The 19,753-nt window shown below is 31.5% G+C and overlaps 1 protein-coding gene across 7 annotated transcripts in view; it reads right to left on the minus strand.

Annotated features, from left to right (window-relative positions):
• Nucleotides 1-5,822: 5,822 nt before the first annotated feature.
• EcR (Ecdysone receptor) overlaps nt 5,823-19,753 on the minus strand; it is an 89,304-nt gene continuing 75,373 nt past the window's right edge. For 4 of the 7 annotated variants that reach the window (XM_008199408.3, XM_008199409.3, XM_008199410.3 and 1 more), the window contains 4 exons: nt 13,976-14,598; nt 13,766-13,918; nt 9,990-10,212; nt 5,823-6,233 (listed from right to left, as the gene is read on the minus strand). In XM_008199408.3, coding sequence (XP_008197630.1) covers nt 5,983-6,233; nt 9,990-10,212; nt 13,766-13,918; nt 13,976-14,598 — 1,250 coding nt within the window. In that variant the 3' untranslated portion in view covers nt 5,823-5,982. 7 annotated transcript variants of the gene reach the window in all.

The raw sequence follows: 19,753 nt of genomic DNA on the forward strand, positions 1-19,753 counted from the left end.
CGTGACTAAATTTATGTAATTTGGTTGCTCCATTCGCCATGATAACTTTTAACAACGATTTAAATTTTAACAAAGCTTTCTATAAACTAACCCTAAACTTGATAAATAATTTTATTGCGAAATTTATCAAAATGGACAATTCTGTAAAAATGGTGGAGGCGCCGGGTTCATCTTACATAAAATAACTTTAATAAAAAATTAAATTAAATATAAAAAACTAAAAAGGATAAAATTCTGTTCGCATCTTCCCCTATTCTAAATAACTCAGCCGAAAATAAGACAATAATTACATAAATTAAGACAACTACGAACAATTTAATGGTTTCAGTTTATTACCACATTTTGCTTCCAAAAAAACTTGGTACAAAATTACTGAAAATTTAATCTGCATCTAATAAAAAATAAACCAAATCATGCCCTGACTTTCTTCCATCAATTAGTAGATATTTCTTAAACTTTTAAATCTGTTAATAAGGTTTATGCCTTGCGATTAAAACAAGCAATGATTCAATAAGAGAAATGATTGTCCGTTCCAAAAATCAAACGGAAATTCCAAAATAAAGCAATTTAGCTGTTATCTGCAATTTTTACGAAAAATTTTAATAACAATGTAATGTAAATATTTGTGCAAGAAAGAGTAGCCGAAGTTCATCTATTTATATTGAAATTGTTTTCCTTATTGAAATGAAATACCTACCTGGGAGCTACGCTACGCTGGCAAAGAAAGGAGTGAAGGTAAAATAAAACACAGAAAATCTATTAATTTAATGTTTACTGCACAAAATATATTCATCGAACATGTTCGAACAACACTCGATTTACAGGTCAACTGTGATTTAAGGCATCCACGCTCGAAGCAGTCATGACTTGAAATAAAAACAACAAATAGTCTTCTGTACATTAAATAACGCTTAAGTCAATAATATAAAACAGCAGGTGCATGGAATCGACTCCCGTGCCCGAACCGTGCAAATTTCTTATACTTTTAACTAAAGGTAACTAAATTTTGTATCTTAACTCGTGTTAGTTGCAATTCGGGCACGGGAGCCGCCTCCACCGGAGAATCATGACTGTTTCGAGCAAACTACCGTTTTTAAATTTTCGGGGTTGCTCCAACCTAACTGACAAAAATGGGCAATTCGTCAGAACGGTTGCTATTAAAACGTATAATACTGCCACTCAGTATGCTCAGTATAAAAGTAACACATATTTTATTAATAGTAATCATCTCGATATACAGTACTTAATTAATGATATATAAAAAAAAGTAAATTAGTAAAATTTGTACATATTGCACGTTTCAATAAGTCTAAATATTATATAGTTCACTCGTAGTAGGAATGGACTCTTTTGTGTGCGAGCAGGCGCGAGAACGCGGCCGCCCTGCTCGACAAAAGACGCGAAACACAAAAAGATGCAAACTTATAATTGGTATGAAACCTGATTTGAAACCAGTTATTTACAATTATCATACATACTTAAGGATTCCTAATGAAATCGTCGCTATGAACCGAGAGATTGACGGAGTCGTCCAATTTAATCTGCTGGCTAGAATCACACCGGTCCGAATTTCCATGCTACTTTGTCATGTAAAACACTGATAGATAACTCAAGTAAAAAATCCCGGCCGGGACCTATCGTAACATGTACACAATAATAATCCATGCAGTCGCTACACATTTAATATCGTTATGAAAAAATCTATCGTAGTTGAAGTGAATGGCAGTCGAACAAATTTGGCAGTGACTCAACGTTTACACACATTAGAAAAATTATTATTTGTGCCTGATTTGAATTGATCCGAAACAAACGGACTGCATGGACGCAGACATCGAGTGAGACACTAGGTATGTGATTATCATGATGATGGATGAGTGAGAGACAGAGCCACTGTTGGCAGTGAGAAACTAAAGGAGCCAACCGTTACGAATATTATAACAAGAAGTTCCTGAAACTTTGTACCATTAAAATTTTTACACTTTTGTACGCTTCTCCACTACTAGCTAGAATTTTCTCGAAGGCCTTTACGTTTAATCACCAATTAAAATCACGGCCTCTCGCGAAGCGGTCATTTTAACGCGGCACCGATCAGCCACGAAGAAGGGACTGGAACCACCAACGGACCCACGCCGCAGCCACCAAAGAACACATCAAGAATAAGCCAAGTTCTAATTTTCCAAATACGCAAAAAAAATACAATTTTTCTTTGAATAGATAAATTACCACTTTGTAAAAGACCGTTGTGAGTAATTTTTTTGCAATAATTTTTACTTGAATTAGAAATTTAATTATAAAAACGGTACCAAAAGTTATTCACAAACACAACACGTACAGAATAATTAAAACATACTCATCTTCATGAAAATAAATAAATAAATAAATAAATAAAAATTTGGGGGTAACTTAACTTGTGTTAGTTTTTTAACTTTCAAAACACAGCAAGTAGAGAACAAACTCATGTACTAGTTGATGTAATGAGTCCTTAATATTGTTTTATCCTTGACTTTTTAAACCGTTTTTAAAAATTTTGAGATTCTGTGTCAGTTGGTGACATACAAAGAATGAAACAAAGTGATTTTTATTTAAAATATTTTTCTTCAGAAAATAATAATAATTATTATTGATAAAAGAAAAAGTGCGATTAATGATATGTGCACGTTTTGAAAATAAAATTCTGAGTTGTGGAAACTGTTTTAAAATTCAACTACAGAGTGATTCAAAAGTGTCGGACAATCTCTCGGGTGAGTTCCATTGACAAAATTTTTTAAACCTTTTTTCACGGTATTAAACTCTTCAAAGTTAAATTTTTAAGTTAAGTATTATTTTTTTGATACATTCCAGTTGGAAAAAATCACCAGTTTGTGTCTTATAATCTATAAAATATTAAAAAACTTGCAATTTCGGAAATAAATTAAATTCAACATCATAGGATACAAAAGAGCAACTATCGACACCGTTGCTAAGTAGAACAAATTTAAAAATATATATCAAAAATTAAGTTGCTTGGAAAAAATCTGACTTCATTTTTTTGTTTAACTGAACATCATTTATCACCACCTGAGTGTTTGTCCGGTACTTCTAAATCACCCTGTATATTCTTAAATTTCATTATCAACAACATTAAAGGCATAAAATGTGGACGCAAAATACGAAAACAATTTTTGCGAAATATTCTTAGTAAATACTTCAAATGCAAAAACTAGAAGTAAAATTTATTTTTGATAATTTGGCATCATATAAGGTAATTAAAAATACCTACAGGGTTAGTCAATTATGGTTTTTCTGAAATTTTCTTAGATGCAATTAATAATACTATTATTATTAATTAATTATTAATATTATTATTAATTATTAACTCCAGCGGTCCGGACGTGTAATTGTTCAAAAATTACAGAATAAATCCATGATTGTATTGTCAACTTTGTCTTGACAATTTCGTTAAAATTTCATTACGAGCTATAAACTGTTTCAAATCTATAAAAACGCCACCCTTGCATTTTACCGAATTATTTTTTTTTAAGATTGAAAAAATTGTAAAATAGTTATTAATGATTGAATATAAATTGAAAAAAAATTTCACTGAACGTGTAAATTACAGTAACTGTTATTTTTTTGAAGTGCATAAATAATTTATAACAGTTAATTTTGAGAGGAAATGCGACGTTGGTATTTTTATAATTTTGAAACAGCTTATAAAAAAACAATTACGATTCAATTAATTAATCAAGTGATAATAATAAGTGTAAGTAGTACGTATTTTTGGTTGAATCTAAGAAAATTTCAGAAATAAACTACAATTAGTTCACCAGTATTAGTCTATAGAACGTTATAATTGCAATTAAATTTTAATTCAGGATTGCCTTAAGGTTTGTCTGTGCAAAATACATAAATGGCAACTTACTTCGAATTAGTTTAATTCCGAATTAAATTTTAATTTAGCTTTCTGTAAGGCGCGTTATTTCAATTGTGAGTTAGGCTTATAGTCAACCTAAACATTTCTACCACTTCTGAGACTTGAAATAAATTAGTTTAATTCTATCTTAAATCCTTCCTGCGGTCTGAATTAGAAAAAGTCTAAGTTAACTCAAGGCCCAGGTGGTTTCAAAGATAGAAATATGTTTTTTGACTTAATTTAAAGTTTATATTTAACTCAACATTGACATAACGGGCCTAAGCCTCATTAGTTTAATCCGCAAATTGAACCAATCAGCGCATTAAATTTTAAGTGAGCTTTCTATAATCCCACCCGACTATTCAAATATTTTTTTCGTATTTTATCACAGAAAAACATCATAAAACAATCAAAACTTCGCAATTGTTTGGATTTTTAATCGCTGTAATCACAATTTGTGTCTTTGACGGGGTTTAAAACATAACTTAAAAAATATGATCAAATATACATAAAATTTTACAATAACTCAGTGGATCAATTAATCCATACACAATAAAATAACGAAATAAACCTTAAAAGCATCACACTGTATGCTACCGAAATAATAAATCGGTGTGAAAACAATGTCATGAGATAATTCTCACATTCGCCGAATAAGAAATTTATTAAACAACCTCCTGCGGTTCAATTGCACTTTTGAAATCGGTTGAAAAACCGAAAACTGACAAGACCTTTATGTCAGGATTTAATTAACCGATTTGCTCGTTCCCACAACAAATAACAGCTTGGTGAAACACAAAAGAAACGTGACAGGTTCGTGATTATGCGATAATGTTTGAGTATTTGTACGCTATGTATTAGCATAATTCCAAATTGATAAAAGTAATAATTTTTTCAACAGCGTGATATTCCGTGACGTTGTGTGTTTGTTACATAAAATAAAAGTGTAATAAACGAAACAATCTGTTTAGCATCCAAAATCAATAAAAAGGAGTTAAACAATCTTTTTTTGATCGTGATGTGTTGCGTATTAATAGATGCGGGTTCAGGGCCGTTCATAGCACCTTGCACTTTGGAACGCAATGCTGAAATGATAAGATAGGTTGGTGGGTCCAGTCAGGATGGTTGACTCCCGGTGTTAACTAAACCGTGTGCTTGGTGGCAAGGCAATAGATGGCGCGCGCAAATAAACAATAACTCTGTGTCCAACAAAAATACATCTGTCTCTGAATGTTATGAAAATATGTTTCTATCTACAGTTGATGAAAAATATGTCGTTATAATACGAGCGCATCTAGCAGCAGAATACGAATGCAGAAACTATACAGTACAGTATAAAAATGAGTAGGCTACAACTACACATCGAAGAGTTAAACATCAATAGTTTGTAAAGGCAGGATAGTCTGTTGTATAGTGTGGTTATACGTATGTATGACAGGATGCCCGGATAAAATGGCACGAGTCCTCGTTCACTGTCAGATCCGAATCACTTCACGTTTCACTATTTGGGATTATAGCGGACGGCTGCTTCTTTGTTACGATTATTGTTGAAGTAATTCTGCCTCCTTTGCCGTAGATTGGTGCTTTAGACGTCTAAACGATTCGTTTGGTAATTTGAAATAAATTAAATTGCACTTTTTCATAATTTCAGATCATTCCAGTCGGCCTAACTCTACTGGCATTGTAATTGTCATAATTTGCACCTGCCCTCAGTCGTATGATCCGTATTCAAGTGAAGGCACCTCTGTTAAGTCAGTCCGGTCCAGTCTTACCAATTAAGTAAGCAAATTGCCAAGATAAAGTGTTTTACAAAAGTCGCAGAGTTTATACAGGCATTTATAAAATCTACATAATAGTTTGATTCATCGAGTAATATTCTCTATGTAATTATCTAAATAAATCTATGCTCAGTAATAACATTTTCTCTAGATGCCGTCCAACATTCGTTTAATAATTAATTAATAAAAAAAATTTACATTATTTCACAGCCAACTTTCGGTGGTGAGCCGATCCACTGCCATTATTAAGTCGTATTCGAAATCCGCCCTCCAAACAGCAGCAAACATCCACCTGTCGGTACGTCACCTCTACTATGTCTTCAGGTCGACGTCCCAGATCTCCGCCAGGAACGGCGGCAGTTTCTTGTTTTTCAGTTTTAGCGAGAAGCACATCTCGGAATTTTGGTTGCCTAACGTCCGCAATTCGGTTAGTACTGAGAGGAGTTTCGCGAATATCGTGCCCGGCTTGGGCTTCCTCCGGTTGTCCACGTACGCGCGCAGCGCCTCCAAGTAGATCTCCTGGATCTTCTCCACCTTCCAGCCCTCGATCAGCGCCGGACGCTCTGGAACAAACAACACACAAGCTCTTGACACGCTCATAAATAAATCAAGGCCTAAATAAAACATTGGAAACTTCTAAATATTTAGAATCGACGGCCAAACAATCGCACGTCTCGAGGTAACGCATAAAAATTCGCATTATTCAATGCTACGACGGCTTGGATTTCGCAAAGATTGGCAAAACAAATCAGTGCAGAATAGACAATTGAGGACAACGGTGGGCGACTTCCTTCACAACATCACCCATTTTTTCAACTTAGAAGTGCAAACAAAAATATCATGTTTAAACCTCAATAAATGTTTTCTCAAATATTGCTCGCGGTTTTTACTGGTCTACCTGTTCAAAACATTTATTTTAGGCAAATTCAGCCATAAATAATTTTACAAAGCACGGAATGTTTGCTTTGTCTCGCTGTTTGTCTTTCAAAAATCGCTGAAAACAATTTATTTTTGAATTCAGCGTTTCACACCAATTATTTAGTGAATTATTTTTAATGTTACGATGTGGGATTTGTTGGCGTTATTATTTATAACTGAAGATAAAAAAGTACGCAAAAAATGGTTTGACTTGCGTAGACATAACGTTTCAAAATAATAATAATATCTGTTTAGATAAGTACCTTTCACTAAAAGACCTACATCTTTTACATCGGTCAGTTTTTCTTATTGAAGAAATGTTAGAAAAACTGTAAAACTGTAAATTTTTCCAAGAGATTGTATTTAATACATCAAATCGATAATAGAGCAGGGCACAATAAAAGCCAAAAATTTTAAATATACAAATAAACAAATATAAAACTTAGAAACAAAAATTGACGAACAAGAAACACAAGTTTTTCTACGTATTATTTTTATTCTCCTGGAACACTAAAATACAAGTAACTTTTTGAAAAGAAATGTAACCAAGACATATTGTTACAAATTGTATTTTATTTTTTACTGCATAATTACATCTAGGAAGCTGAATCTAGAACAGATGTTCAATGAAATTAAAAAAACAAAAGTAATTACCATATTGTTGTCCTGTGTAGGTTGTGTAAAGTTCGAACAGCTGTCAATTTTTTAATCTTTTTATATTGTTTTTAAATTGTTACTAATCTTGCATGCAACGAAAAAATGTGAATCTTGTACTGAATTGTTTTGTAATGACTAATATGTTAATAAAAAAATTCCGAATACTTCAATTATTTATTTTGGCAAGTTGGTAAGTAGTTTTAGTCAGCAACTGATTTCTATAGCTTTGATTGACTATTCGTAACTTGTCAAATAACGTAATTTTATATCTATATTTTTAATATTAAAATTTAATTTTTTTTAAAAAATACAAAAAAATTATTGGAGATTTGCACTAAAATTTGAAATTTTACAATTTCAGATAAGACCTAATATTAAAAAAAAACACAATTTGTTAATTTTGACCCACAATGCGTTTCGACCACAAAGTGGTTATCCTCAGAGGAAATTTAAAATTCTGTTTTTGAGTAATAGTGTGTGTTATTTCAAAGTGGTCCTGAAAATAATAAAAAACAAGCATCAAAAACTAAACTAAATTATCAAAACCACTTTGTTTCAAATTGATTTTTTATAAAATCGAAATGTGTATTAAATTAATTAGATATTAAAACCAGTTCCAAAAGACTGATTTTATGACAGGAAGTCAGTCTATGTCGATCGGTAAATATAAAAACTCATTTTTGAATGTATCTATTAAATATTAATAAACAAGTATACCTACTTTAATGACGACCATTTCCATACTTAAATGAGTGTTTTAATAACGTTGTTACGGACGCAAAATACAAAATATTATATTTCTATGAATCTAGACGGCTACGGTTATCTAAAAGTTAGGATAAAACGACGTACAAATAAAACGTTCCCGTCCTTGATAGTTTCGTTAATGTTGCCAGAGAGCGCTGTTGTTCCATTACTGTCTAAGTTGTTACAGCAATGGATTTGAAAAAATGGTTGTATTTGTATAACAGTTAATACACAAAAAATAAAAAAATACAGACAGATAGAACATTAAATTCTCAATAATAAGACATAAATATAATGCAAAAATTTTATCGCAGAATATATTAAAAAAAAAAAAATAATAACTTTTACCAATTTGCACCCTGTCTCATATTTTTCAAAACTCTGCAAATACGGTTACAGACACAAGAAAAATGTTGGAAAAAAAGTTGTAAAGAATTAAATTTCCTACAAAAACCTCAGCGAATCCATATCTCCATCTTCAACCATTTAGGCCCCAAAGTCGTTAAAAGACGCACAAGTGACGGATTTGCTTCATTTTGCCGGTAGTCAAGTGTTGGAAAGTTAAATTATACCTAAACCGTTGAAGATAGAAATATGGTGTCGCGGACTTTTTTGTAGAAAATTTAATCCTCTACAATTCTGTTCCTTACATTTTTTTTGTATCTTCAACCGTATTCGTAGCGTTCGCAAAAATATAAAGTGGAACGCAAATTGATAATTTTTTGCACACCGTCGTATATTTATCAAAACGCTGGAAATATGGTTGACGGTATAAAAAAAGTGTCAGGAACAAAGTTGTGGAGAATTAAATTTTCTGTAAAAAAAAACCGCAACAGATTATATAAAAATTAACTTTCTGTCTTTGAAGGTCTTTACGGCCAAAACCGTTAATCTTGCAATTGTTTTTTCTCATATTCCTTGTGAAAATTTACGTCGTCACTTTTTCTCAGTCTGCTAAAAGTGCAAAGCTCAATATTTCTGCATTTTTTTCCAAATAATAATTAGTGAATTGGTTAAATTTAAATTAATTTGAAAAGATTTGGCTCCGAGACGGTATATTTTTTGCACCCACAAAAATGACCAAATTTGTTACAGATTTAGCAACAAATATTGATTTATTCCAATGCCAGTCCAATTACCAATTTCCCCACCAGAACATAAATAAACAAAGTGTAAAAATGCTTAATAGAGAATATGGCAGACGATTTCAAAAGTGAATAAATTATGCTTGTTCAGTATAATTTATTGAAAACAAATTATTCATTGCTTTAAGAATTTCATAACTATTTACATGAAACAGCGATTTATCAACTTATCAACGCACAAAAAAGTTACGTGAAATAAACACCGAATTGTTTTAACCATCTTAAAACTTTGGCATTATTAATTTCCGCCCCCGTCACGCGAAAAATCGCTTTCTATTGAAAATTTTCATCCGATCGTAAAGTTTCACATAAAATTCGTATCTCCACGCAATCATCTCGGCTTTTCTGCATCACAGGAGCGCCTTTTACGCCGATTAGCGAGCGTTCGAATTGAGCGACAATTAACATCGCGGCGCAATTGTCTAGCTCCATTATCATCCCGCTGAATAGAGCCGATCGCTCACCTTTGCTGCCTATTCCCAACAAAAGACTTCCATCTCATACACGCGTTTTTTCGCGATGTTGCCAATTACACGGTCGAGTCATAATTCATTGAAAAGTCGCCAAATTCTCGAGTGCGAGAACATCAATATAGATGGTAACCTTCGGCACTTCACCGTGACTGTAATGTTTTTTCCAAGGTTTTCGACGATACACGTGGATTTACAAATAGCCGAAACGACTACTCATACAACCCACTTTCAATTATTCCTATTTTTGTAATCGCCGACCGACGGCGGAATTGCTTAATGAAAATAAAAATGATTGAATGGAAAATAATTGCGAGATTATCTCGCTGACAATGGTTGCAATCAGTGAGTGGGAAAAATAGTTTTGCGATCGAAAAACTACCTGAGAATATTACGATGGCTGTGAGTAAGGCGTATTCGGCGTTGTCCACCTTCATCGAATACATGGTTCTGCAGAAATGCAAGAGATCTTCGATGGTTTCCCCCATGCCAGCCAAATTGTAGCTGTCTCTTGAATACGGTTGGTTGTTTACGAAGAGGATGGAATCCGTTTGTACGTCGTAACGGCGCGCCATCCTGAACATCATCACTTCGCTGGAACATGCCTGGAAATGGACAATTTGTCACGTTTAATAGGCGCCCAAAGTGAAATATACGCACACAACATGTGTTTTGCTAGTTTCGGGGACATGTTAGAATGCAAAGACATTCGTAAATTACTTCCAGATAAAATTATACGACCTGGTTGATTTCATAACTAAGCAAAAATTTTCTAATTTTCAAACAATTTCATGTCCCTTTCAGGGTCAGATTTTTAGCATCCAAACCTTAATAAAAATATTTAAAACGTTAATTCTGAAATACAATCGAACCTAACGACATTTATTGAACTTTTTTTAAATCAAATAAATGTACAGAGTAACAGGCTGCATTGTAGTTAAAAAAATTTCAAAATTTGAAATTCTGTTTCATAAGTTAATTATATTTTCATCTTGAATTCACAGCTTCAAACCCCAAAATGTGTGTTCTTTTAAACATAAAATTAGAAATTAAACCTAAATGAAATTCCAAATTTCTCACTAGAACGAAACTCACAAAAATTTTTGTTTTAAACTTTATAAGCTTTTACTTTAGACTTTGAAAAAATTAAGAAAGACAGTGCAAAAAACCATTTGATAAAAAGAGAAAAAATAACAACATAAATGTTGTCGACGTGATTTGAAAAAAAAATCATAAAGCCCTAAGAAATAATAATTTATACTCTGTTCACCATTTTTTTAAAGACCGAAAGTTTTTTAGATAAGGTTTTGTTTTCTGCAAAAGCAACGAAAATGGCTATCGGGACCACACTTGAATAAAATAAGCGATGAACATATTTTGACAAAAAAAATCAAGCTTTATTTTCGGCAAAAAGTGGCAAGAAATTTTGAGAAACCAAGAAATAAGAACGCCTTAAAGAGTGAAAAATTACATTCAAAATTGTATTATTAATCCCGAAATATTGTTTAAAACGTTAACCCTATAAGTTTCAAATTTTAATTTCGCCCTTGAAAGTTAGAATTTTAACAAAAAAAAACAGTTATACCTTTTAAAATTAATTTTTTTTTATTATGTACTTTTTTGTTTTACAAAATCTGGACTTAAATAAAATGATTTACCAACAGTCCAACACATCCTAGACTAATACAAAGTGTATCAAAATTTGCGAATTCCCAGTAAAATGCCTTACAGAGAATCACTTCAGTGGTTCCAATATTGAAACAAAATAAAAAATCGGGGATTCCCCACAAAGATACATTGATTTGAAGATCTACTTTTTACTTCAAATGCACTATTTATTGTTATTTACCGTGTAAATGAGTGTGGAGATTAATAATGTATAACAATTTCTCGAAAAAATAGCTTTATTTTGCAGAAAAAAATCTAAAATTTTTGTAATTTTTCTTAAAAAAGAAACGACAAATTACAAAAATTCATGAATTTTTTGCTATATAAAGTAAGGCTAATTTTTTGAAAAATTGTTTTACAATATTATTCCCCACAATATTCTACACCATAAATAGCAATAAACACTGAAACTATTAGTCTGCATTTGAAAAAAAAAAAAACGCTATGCAAACAATGATCTTCAAACCAATATACCTTTGCGGGGAAGCCCCGAGTTTATTTTAATTTTATTTCTATATTTGGATTAATGAAGTGATTCTCTACAGCGCTCTGAACTTGATATTCGACAATTTTTAGACACTCTGTATAATAAAGAGCAAATAACAAATCCCAAATACCTACTTGAGATAATTTAGCAAGTGTTTAGTTAATTCCTAAACGATTTTTTTTGTTGTTAATTAATTCTACAAGTGAATTCTCCTTTTGAATTCGCAATTCTGAATTCAGTTACAATTGCTCACTTATTTTTTTATTTACCTATTTATAGTGACAAAATCAAAACACTGAATTAAGTATTATAAAGTTTATATTTTACAAAGTTTTCAGAATTTCACCTTTTGCAACTCAAGTGTGCAAGAATATATTCAAACTTCTAAAAAAAAATATCAAAGTCAAATTAATATAATTCGCGTAGATATTAAAATTATTAAAAAAATCAGCACTATACCAAAAATAAAACTTAAAAACTTAAAAACAATATTTTTGTTGTTAATTAATTCTACAAGTGAATTCATCTTTTGAATTCGCAATTCTGAGTTTAGTTACGATTTATTACTTATTTTTTTATTTACTTATTTAAAGTGACAAAATCAAAACACTTAAGTAAGTATTATAACGTACATATTTCACAAAGTTTTCAAAATTTCACCTTTTGCAACTCTAGTGTACAAGAATATATTTAAACTTCTAAAAAATATATCAAAGTCAAATTTATATAATTCGCATAAATATTACAATTATTAAAAAAATCAGCACTATACCAAAAATAAAACTTAAAAACAATATTTTTGTTGTTAATTAATTCTACAAGTGAATTCTCCTTTTGAATTCGCAATTTTGACTTCAGTTACAATTTCTTATTTTTTTATTTTCATATTTAAAGAGACAAAATCAAAACAATTATTAAGTATTATAACGTACATATTTCACAAAGTTTTCAAAATTTTACCTTTTGCAACTCAAGTGTGCAAGAATATGTTTAAACTTCTAAAAAAAAATATCAAAGTCAAATTTATATAATATAAATATTAAAATTAATTAAAAAATCAGCACTATACCAAAAATAAAACATAAAAACTTCAAACTCAAAATTTTAATTTATGTAAATTTGTATTGTTGTATATTGTTTATAAAGAGTGAAAGTTTAAGTTTTCAGTGGGAATTCTATGGAATGTTTTACATTAGGAAAGCAAACTCGAGTAGAAAATTTTAAAATAAACCATGACATCATAACTTTGAACTTAACATTAAAACAAAACAGCACGATCTAAACTTTAAAAATTTTACCTTTTGCAACTCAAGTGTGCAAGAATATATTCAAACTTCTAAAAAAAAATATCAAAGTCAAATTAATATAATTCGCGTAAATATCAAAATTATTAAAAAAATCAGCACTATACCAAAAATAAAACTTAAAAACTTAAAAACAATATTTTTGTTGTTAATTAACTCTACAAGTGAATTCTTCTTTTGAATTCGCAATTCTGAGTTTAGTTACGATTTAATACTTATTTTTTTATTTACTTATTTAAAGTGACAAAATCAAAACACTTAGTGAAAGTTTAAGTTTTAAGTGTGAAATCTATGGAATGTTTTACATTAGGAAAGCAAACTCGAGTAGAAAATTTTAAAATAAACCATGACATCATAACTTTGAACTTAACATTAAAACAAAACAGCACGATCTAAACTTTAAAACACCCAGTTTTAAATTCTTGGTTATGAAAATAAAATTTTGAATCTTAACACCTGCAACCTCAAAAACAGAGTGAAAATTCTGAAATTCTGGTTTTAATTAAATATCTTAAATATTTTCTCTTGTCATTATTATCAGCAAATAATTCGGTAATAATTCAACTAGATATTTTCTCGAGTAATAAATTAACAGTGTTCTAACCAATAAAGTGTTTTTGTAATTCAAAAATTGCAAGTTTCAATAAAAAGTAAATAAAAAGTCCCGTCTGTGCTTTTGATCACGGATTAGCAACTTACTTTCAAGAGAGCGATCTGGTCTTCCCTTAAGAGTTTGTCAAAGCCTGGTAACCGCTTGGCAAACTCAACGATAAGTTGCACCGTCAAGATGGTAATTTCCGTGATATGCCTAAACCGAACATCACACTGATCTTCGCCATCCATCGGCTGGTTCTGTAATCAATGACCACAAGTTAAAAAAACGTTTCGATAAAATCGTAATTTTATTACAATGATCCGTTTAACGTCTTCCTCAGACGGATGTTCGTACTCATTCTGGAAATAAACCAGTCGATGTATGAGCTCCTCTTGCTCCGGCGAAATTCCTTTACTTCCATTACACAATGTCTTTTCCGAATCTGACAACTGCGAAGCGAAAGCACATTGAAGAAATTGAAGATCTCTTGCTGATCTACAATTACTTACTTCTGGTTCAACCTTGATGACGTCCGGCGAGCCGTTCGTAGTGCTATTCGGCTTATCTTTCTCTTTTTGGGCTTTCTTCTCCTTTCGCTTGACGGCGCACTGTACTTCCGGCACGACACATTCCGGCCTCATCCCGACGCTGAGGCACTTTTTCAACCGACACTCCTGACACTTTCGTCTCATATACATGTCTATCTCGCAATTGTTGCCGTATTTGCATTGATACACCGCGTTCTTCGTTATGCTGCGCCGGAAGAAGCCCTTGCAGCCCTCGCAGGTGAGGGCGTTGTAGTGGTAACCGGAGGCCCTGTCGCCGCACACCAGACACAGCTCCTCCTGCTGCCGCGGCGTCGGGCCCTTTTTCTTCTTCGAGTCGCAACTGTCAGCGCTGTAGCCGTTCAAGCTGCTCGGGGACAGGTCCTCGCGTCCTTTAACAAAACAGAACGCATTTTACAACAACAGCCAGTGCGTGAGGTTTATTCAAAACGCTAGGCTGACTCATGGTACGTGATTTTCGGACGGAATTCAAGGACAGGAGGATGCGAGCAACTGGTCAAACCTGAATCGCGATGAAGATTTGATAAACAATAGAAAAAATCGAGGGTACTTATTGAAAAAGAAAGTCATCGTGGAAAAATTACGTAATGCGACCTTTGAAATCGCTTGAGCAATTTTAATTTTTTAGCCCGCAATCGGTTTATTACAATGTAATATCCCGAATTTTTTTTGCTTTATTACTTTATAATTTGTAACTGGTTTTGTCATTGGTAACTGAATAAAGTGGCGGCATTGGGCAACTTTTGGTCATTTTTCCTTGAATCTTCCATCGCTGAATGTCCCGTATAATTTACTTATTGTTTTTATTTTTATCACAAAAATACAAAAGTTGTGATTAGCAAGAGCGTCCAAACATTGGACCCTTTAAAAAATTCTACGTTTAATTACAGTAGCAGATTTTTGATTTGGAAAAAAATTGTAATTAAACCGCAGCAAAAAGTGTCTTTTAGAAAATTTAAAAACAAAAATACAAATTTGGTACCGCTACTAGATTTTGAAAGTGCAGAGGGTAGAAAAAAGTCACAAAAATAACAACTCAAAGCAGTTCAAAGGGTGTCTAGTTGATCCGCATTTGGAGGAAAAAGTCGAAAATGTAACTATGTACTTTAATATGAAGAACATTTATAGCCAATCTACTTGTAATCCACCACAAAAAAGTTTTGCAGTATAATGTACATACGATGTTTTTCTTCCAAATTTTGGAGCAAGAGGAAGCATAAGTAATAAAATCGCAAAAATGTATAATTAAATCTAATAATAATTATAACAGATTTAAAATTATCATGTAATATGTAAGATCGAAATATATACGAGAATTATGATTTTTAAACTAAAAACACTTGAATAACTAGACCAGAAACAACAAACTACAAAGTGAAAAAAGTAAACCAACTAACCATAAAATCTAAACTTAAAAATTTATAAAGCCAAAGAAATAATTCAAATTCTCTAAACCGAAATAAACTCAAACTAAAAAAAAAGATATCAGATAAGATATATTAAAAAAATTACGCACAAAAATATAAATTATAATAAAAATAATTTTTATACTTGCAAGTTGTGGTAAAAATAATACGATTTCAAGAATTTTTATTGTAAAGTTTTTCGAGATTTAAAAATATGTACGTTTTCCCAAATTTGTGTGCCTATCGTTGAAATTTTAAACGTTTGATGGAATTAAAACTTTTTAGCTTAATACAGGGTGAGTCAATAGTGGGTTATTTCTTGTTAAAAACATGAATTCGATCAACATTGGTTTTTTATCTTTTAAATAATAATAGTCGATAATGAAATTTTAGCAAAACTGTCAAGACAAACTTGACAATATCTAAAACAATGTAATCGTTAATTTTGAATTTTTTAAACGATTACATATCTGGTGAGCTGGAATCAAAATTATTGATTACATGTTACAAAAAAAAAAAACAAAAATAACCCACTATTGACTCACCCTGTATAATTTTAACAAAAACACAACATTGTTGTGGTTTCAATTTCTGGAATTGTATTCTGTGTTAGATCCAAAATTCAACGAGTCATAAATTTAACGTGTTCAAAATTTTGGAAAACTTAATCTAAAACTAAGAAAATAGGTACAACCAACACTCTTATATTGAAAATCAAATTGAAAATCTGAAAAAATACGACATATTTGAAAAACCAAAATTCAAGATGTAATTTTTACACTATATCTGCGAATTTATGGTTAAAATAATAGTATACTGAGATCACATGCGCAATTTTAAAAAATAAATAAAAATATATGATTTTTTTACATGGTTCTATTAATTTTTAAGTTCTTTGAGTTCACTATATTATACTGTAAACGTTTTTGAGAATGATTACACTCTAAATAGTATATTAAAGTATAAGTGAATATTGAAGTCTTTAAAACACGCGCTATTTTTCGTGCACTCCAGTTACTCCGTCGTGCTCAAAAAATCGAGTGGATAACACCACGAATAATTTACGTTATTTTTTTTACATTTTTTTTAAAGTTAGATTTACACAAGTTGCAGCGTTTTTTAAAGTACCTAAGCAAAACAGATTACCATAAAAAATATTTTGGTTGAAAATACGAGCTTTAGATATTTTGAGATATTGAAGTGTTTGAATAGGTATTTAAAATTCTGAAAAATAAATAAATACATAAATTCGACCAAAAAAATTAACATAGACAAACACAATTAAATTAAAAATACAAAAAATTACTCGTTAAAATATGAATAAAGTGCATACAAAATCCATAGTCTTTTTTAAAACAATTCGGATTTTGTTTTGATTCTAGTGCAAAAGCTCTAAGGTTAAGGTGGTAAAAAGCAAAGCTGACGACAGACAAGAATTTTTTCAAATGCAAATCTGGTTTTGATTAATTGTTAGTTAGTTTCTGTCTGTCACCATCAATTGACTTTCACTGATAATGAAACTACTAACTAGTTGCCGGCTTTGATATGGGTTTTGACCTTTTTGACCACAAAGCAATTTGACATTTCCTTTTTTTATTTGTAAAGTATTACAAAGTTATAAAATATACATTTTGACACACGGATACGTTGTTGCCAACACTGTAGGAAGATAAATGCGAATGATAATAACTTTTGGAAATATGAATATGCCCTTGAAACACTCCCCCAAACTATTTTAAGAAAGAGCAAAGGTGCGAATTGACCAAAAAGTGCGAACTTAATTTGAATAAATAACCAATTAAAAAATACCGAAAGATCTCATCGCACATTTAACAAAATTAAAGTTGTCCTTGGTTAGTTAGTACAGTGGGTGTCCCGAACCCATTGGCTAAAATTTTCGTGCGAATCTAGACTTGACATATAACCCTGCAAGAATGTCAATGCCGAAACAGTCCAAGCAGAACCGAAATGCCATCTAACAGGAATGATATTCTTCAGCGCGTCATTGTAAATGCTAAAACCTGCCAATAAACAAACACGAAAAACGGCGGAAGCATTTGAATAAATTCGCAAACACTCCCAAGATTCCTGCTCAGCACCTGCACCTGAATTCATTTCAATATTTGCATCTCTGATCGGTTTTCGCCAATTTCAATACGCATAGGGGAATAAAGCTCCCATCAGACACAATAGCGATTCGAATCGTGCGTTGGTATTTATTTGAAAATGTCGCTTTTTAACTTCGAATAAATGCGTCATCTGTTCTGTTGTTGCAGTCGGATTCAACGACCCAGAGTCGCGGTTGCGAACGCGGCTCAAGACGTGATCACGAAACGTGTGGAAGTTTCGCAACAAGTCAAGGCCGCTCACTGCCTCCGGTCATCCTGCAAACACCGGAGCCCCCTCTAGATCGCCTGCAGTTGAGGCCAACAACACATTGATCTACATACACACTCATGGCGGTATTATTGGGCGCACGCGACCCAATAATCAAAATTTAAACTCGCAAAAAATACTATTTCTTGGTACAGTCACGAGAAGAAAGAATGTCACCCCTAGAAATCAGCGGCTAGCAGGGACCGAAGTCAATCAAACCGCAGCAATGAAGCTTTTGAACCATAAAAGCATGATTTCGTGTTTTTACTTTTATAATATTTACTCAAATTAAATAATAATTAGAATTAAATTAAATTAAAGTGTACGTAAATTAGATGAGGAATTATTTAACCTGTTAGCTTTTACTTTTCTAATTAAATAATATATTTTTTTGTAAACAACGTAATTACTTGTTTAGGTGTGCAGCCTATTAAAACGGTCGATTTATTGAACACGAATTAAACTTTAATAGAGAACTAAACCGATTTGAATTTAGTTTTCATTTAGTTTGCAAGACCAAATGTTAAATTAATCGGAAATTAAAATTTGATTGTAATTAAAGACCGATTTTAATTTAATTCGCAATTAAATGAATGATTAACTGATCACGTGACCAAATTGAGCAAATTCGATTGGTCTATTGCTATTCCCGTTGTTAACTTTTAACAACGCATTAAAATTTAATGATGCTTTCTGTAACCGGCCCTTATTAATGTTGTGTAAACAGATCCTTCAAATTTTATTAGAAATTTCAGATAATTTAATATTAATAAAACAAAACAAAGGCAATAAAACATTTCTATTTTCTAACGTAACACATTAAAGGTCGGTTTACATACGTTTTAATCGTAATTAAAATTTAATTCACGATTAACTTGATGTTTGTCAAAGCAATATAAATAGCAGCTTTATTTATTGCCCTTAAAATTGCCCTTAAAAAGCAAAAAATAATGACAAAAAAAATCCAATCAGTGACGGAGTTCATAATTACAGTCAAACTTCTTTAAGTCGAACTTCTTTTACTCGAATTTCTCTCTAACTCGAAAATTTTTGTTTCCCCTTGCATTGCCAATCTTATTTACATGTGTTTAGCTTTCTTTAACTCGAACTTCTCTAACTCGAAAATTTCTCTAACTCAAAATTATTTTAATGAACAAAGCATGCGCGAACTTCTTTAACTCGAAATTATTTTCGGAAATTTTCGTCGTAATTCGGAGCAGTGTTATGCATCTCCTGGAATACCCACAATTCTAACCTCGAATGCGTGTCAAAGCTTGACTTGTTTTTGTGAAGTTTTAGTTTCGCAAAAATTGGCACATTTTCTAGAAAAATGGCATCTAAACGTAAACTTAAGAGTATAACTATTGAAAAAAAGTTGGAGATCCTGAAAGAAGTGGACAGTGGGGTAAAAAAGAAAAAGATAGCTGAAAAATATGAAATTCCGTCGAGTACATTATCTAGAATTATTAAAAACAGAGCGTCAACGGTACAGTTTGCTCAGGAAATTGGAAATTCTGCCAATATGACAACTGATATTGTTTATAATTCACTAAATAAAATCGAGCGATTTTATGAAACCAATTGTATCAAAAAAACTGTACGTCAAAATCTGATCACAAGTTATATGCATTGAGAAAGAAAATATATATGTATGTTCATACAAATCTTTAATAATGTTCATTTCTAATAAAAAAATATTTTCAGTTTCTGTAACTCGAAATTTCTCTAATTCGAACAAATATTC

This window comes from Tribolium castaneum, chromosome 2, assembly GCF_031307605.1.
Source record: "Tribolium castaneum strain GA2 chromosome 2, icTriCast1.1, whole genome shotgun sequence".
Taxonomy (NCBI): domain Eukaryota; kingdom Metazoa; phylum Arthropoda; class Insecta; order Coleoptera; family Tenebrionidae; genus Tribolium; species Tribolium castaneum.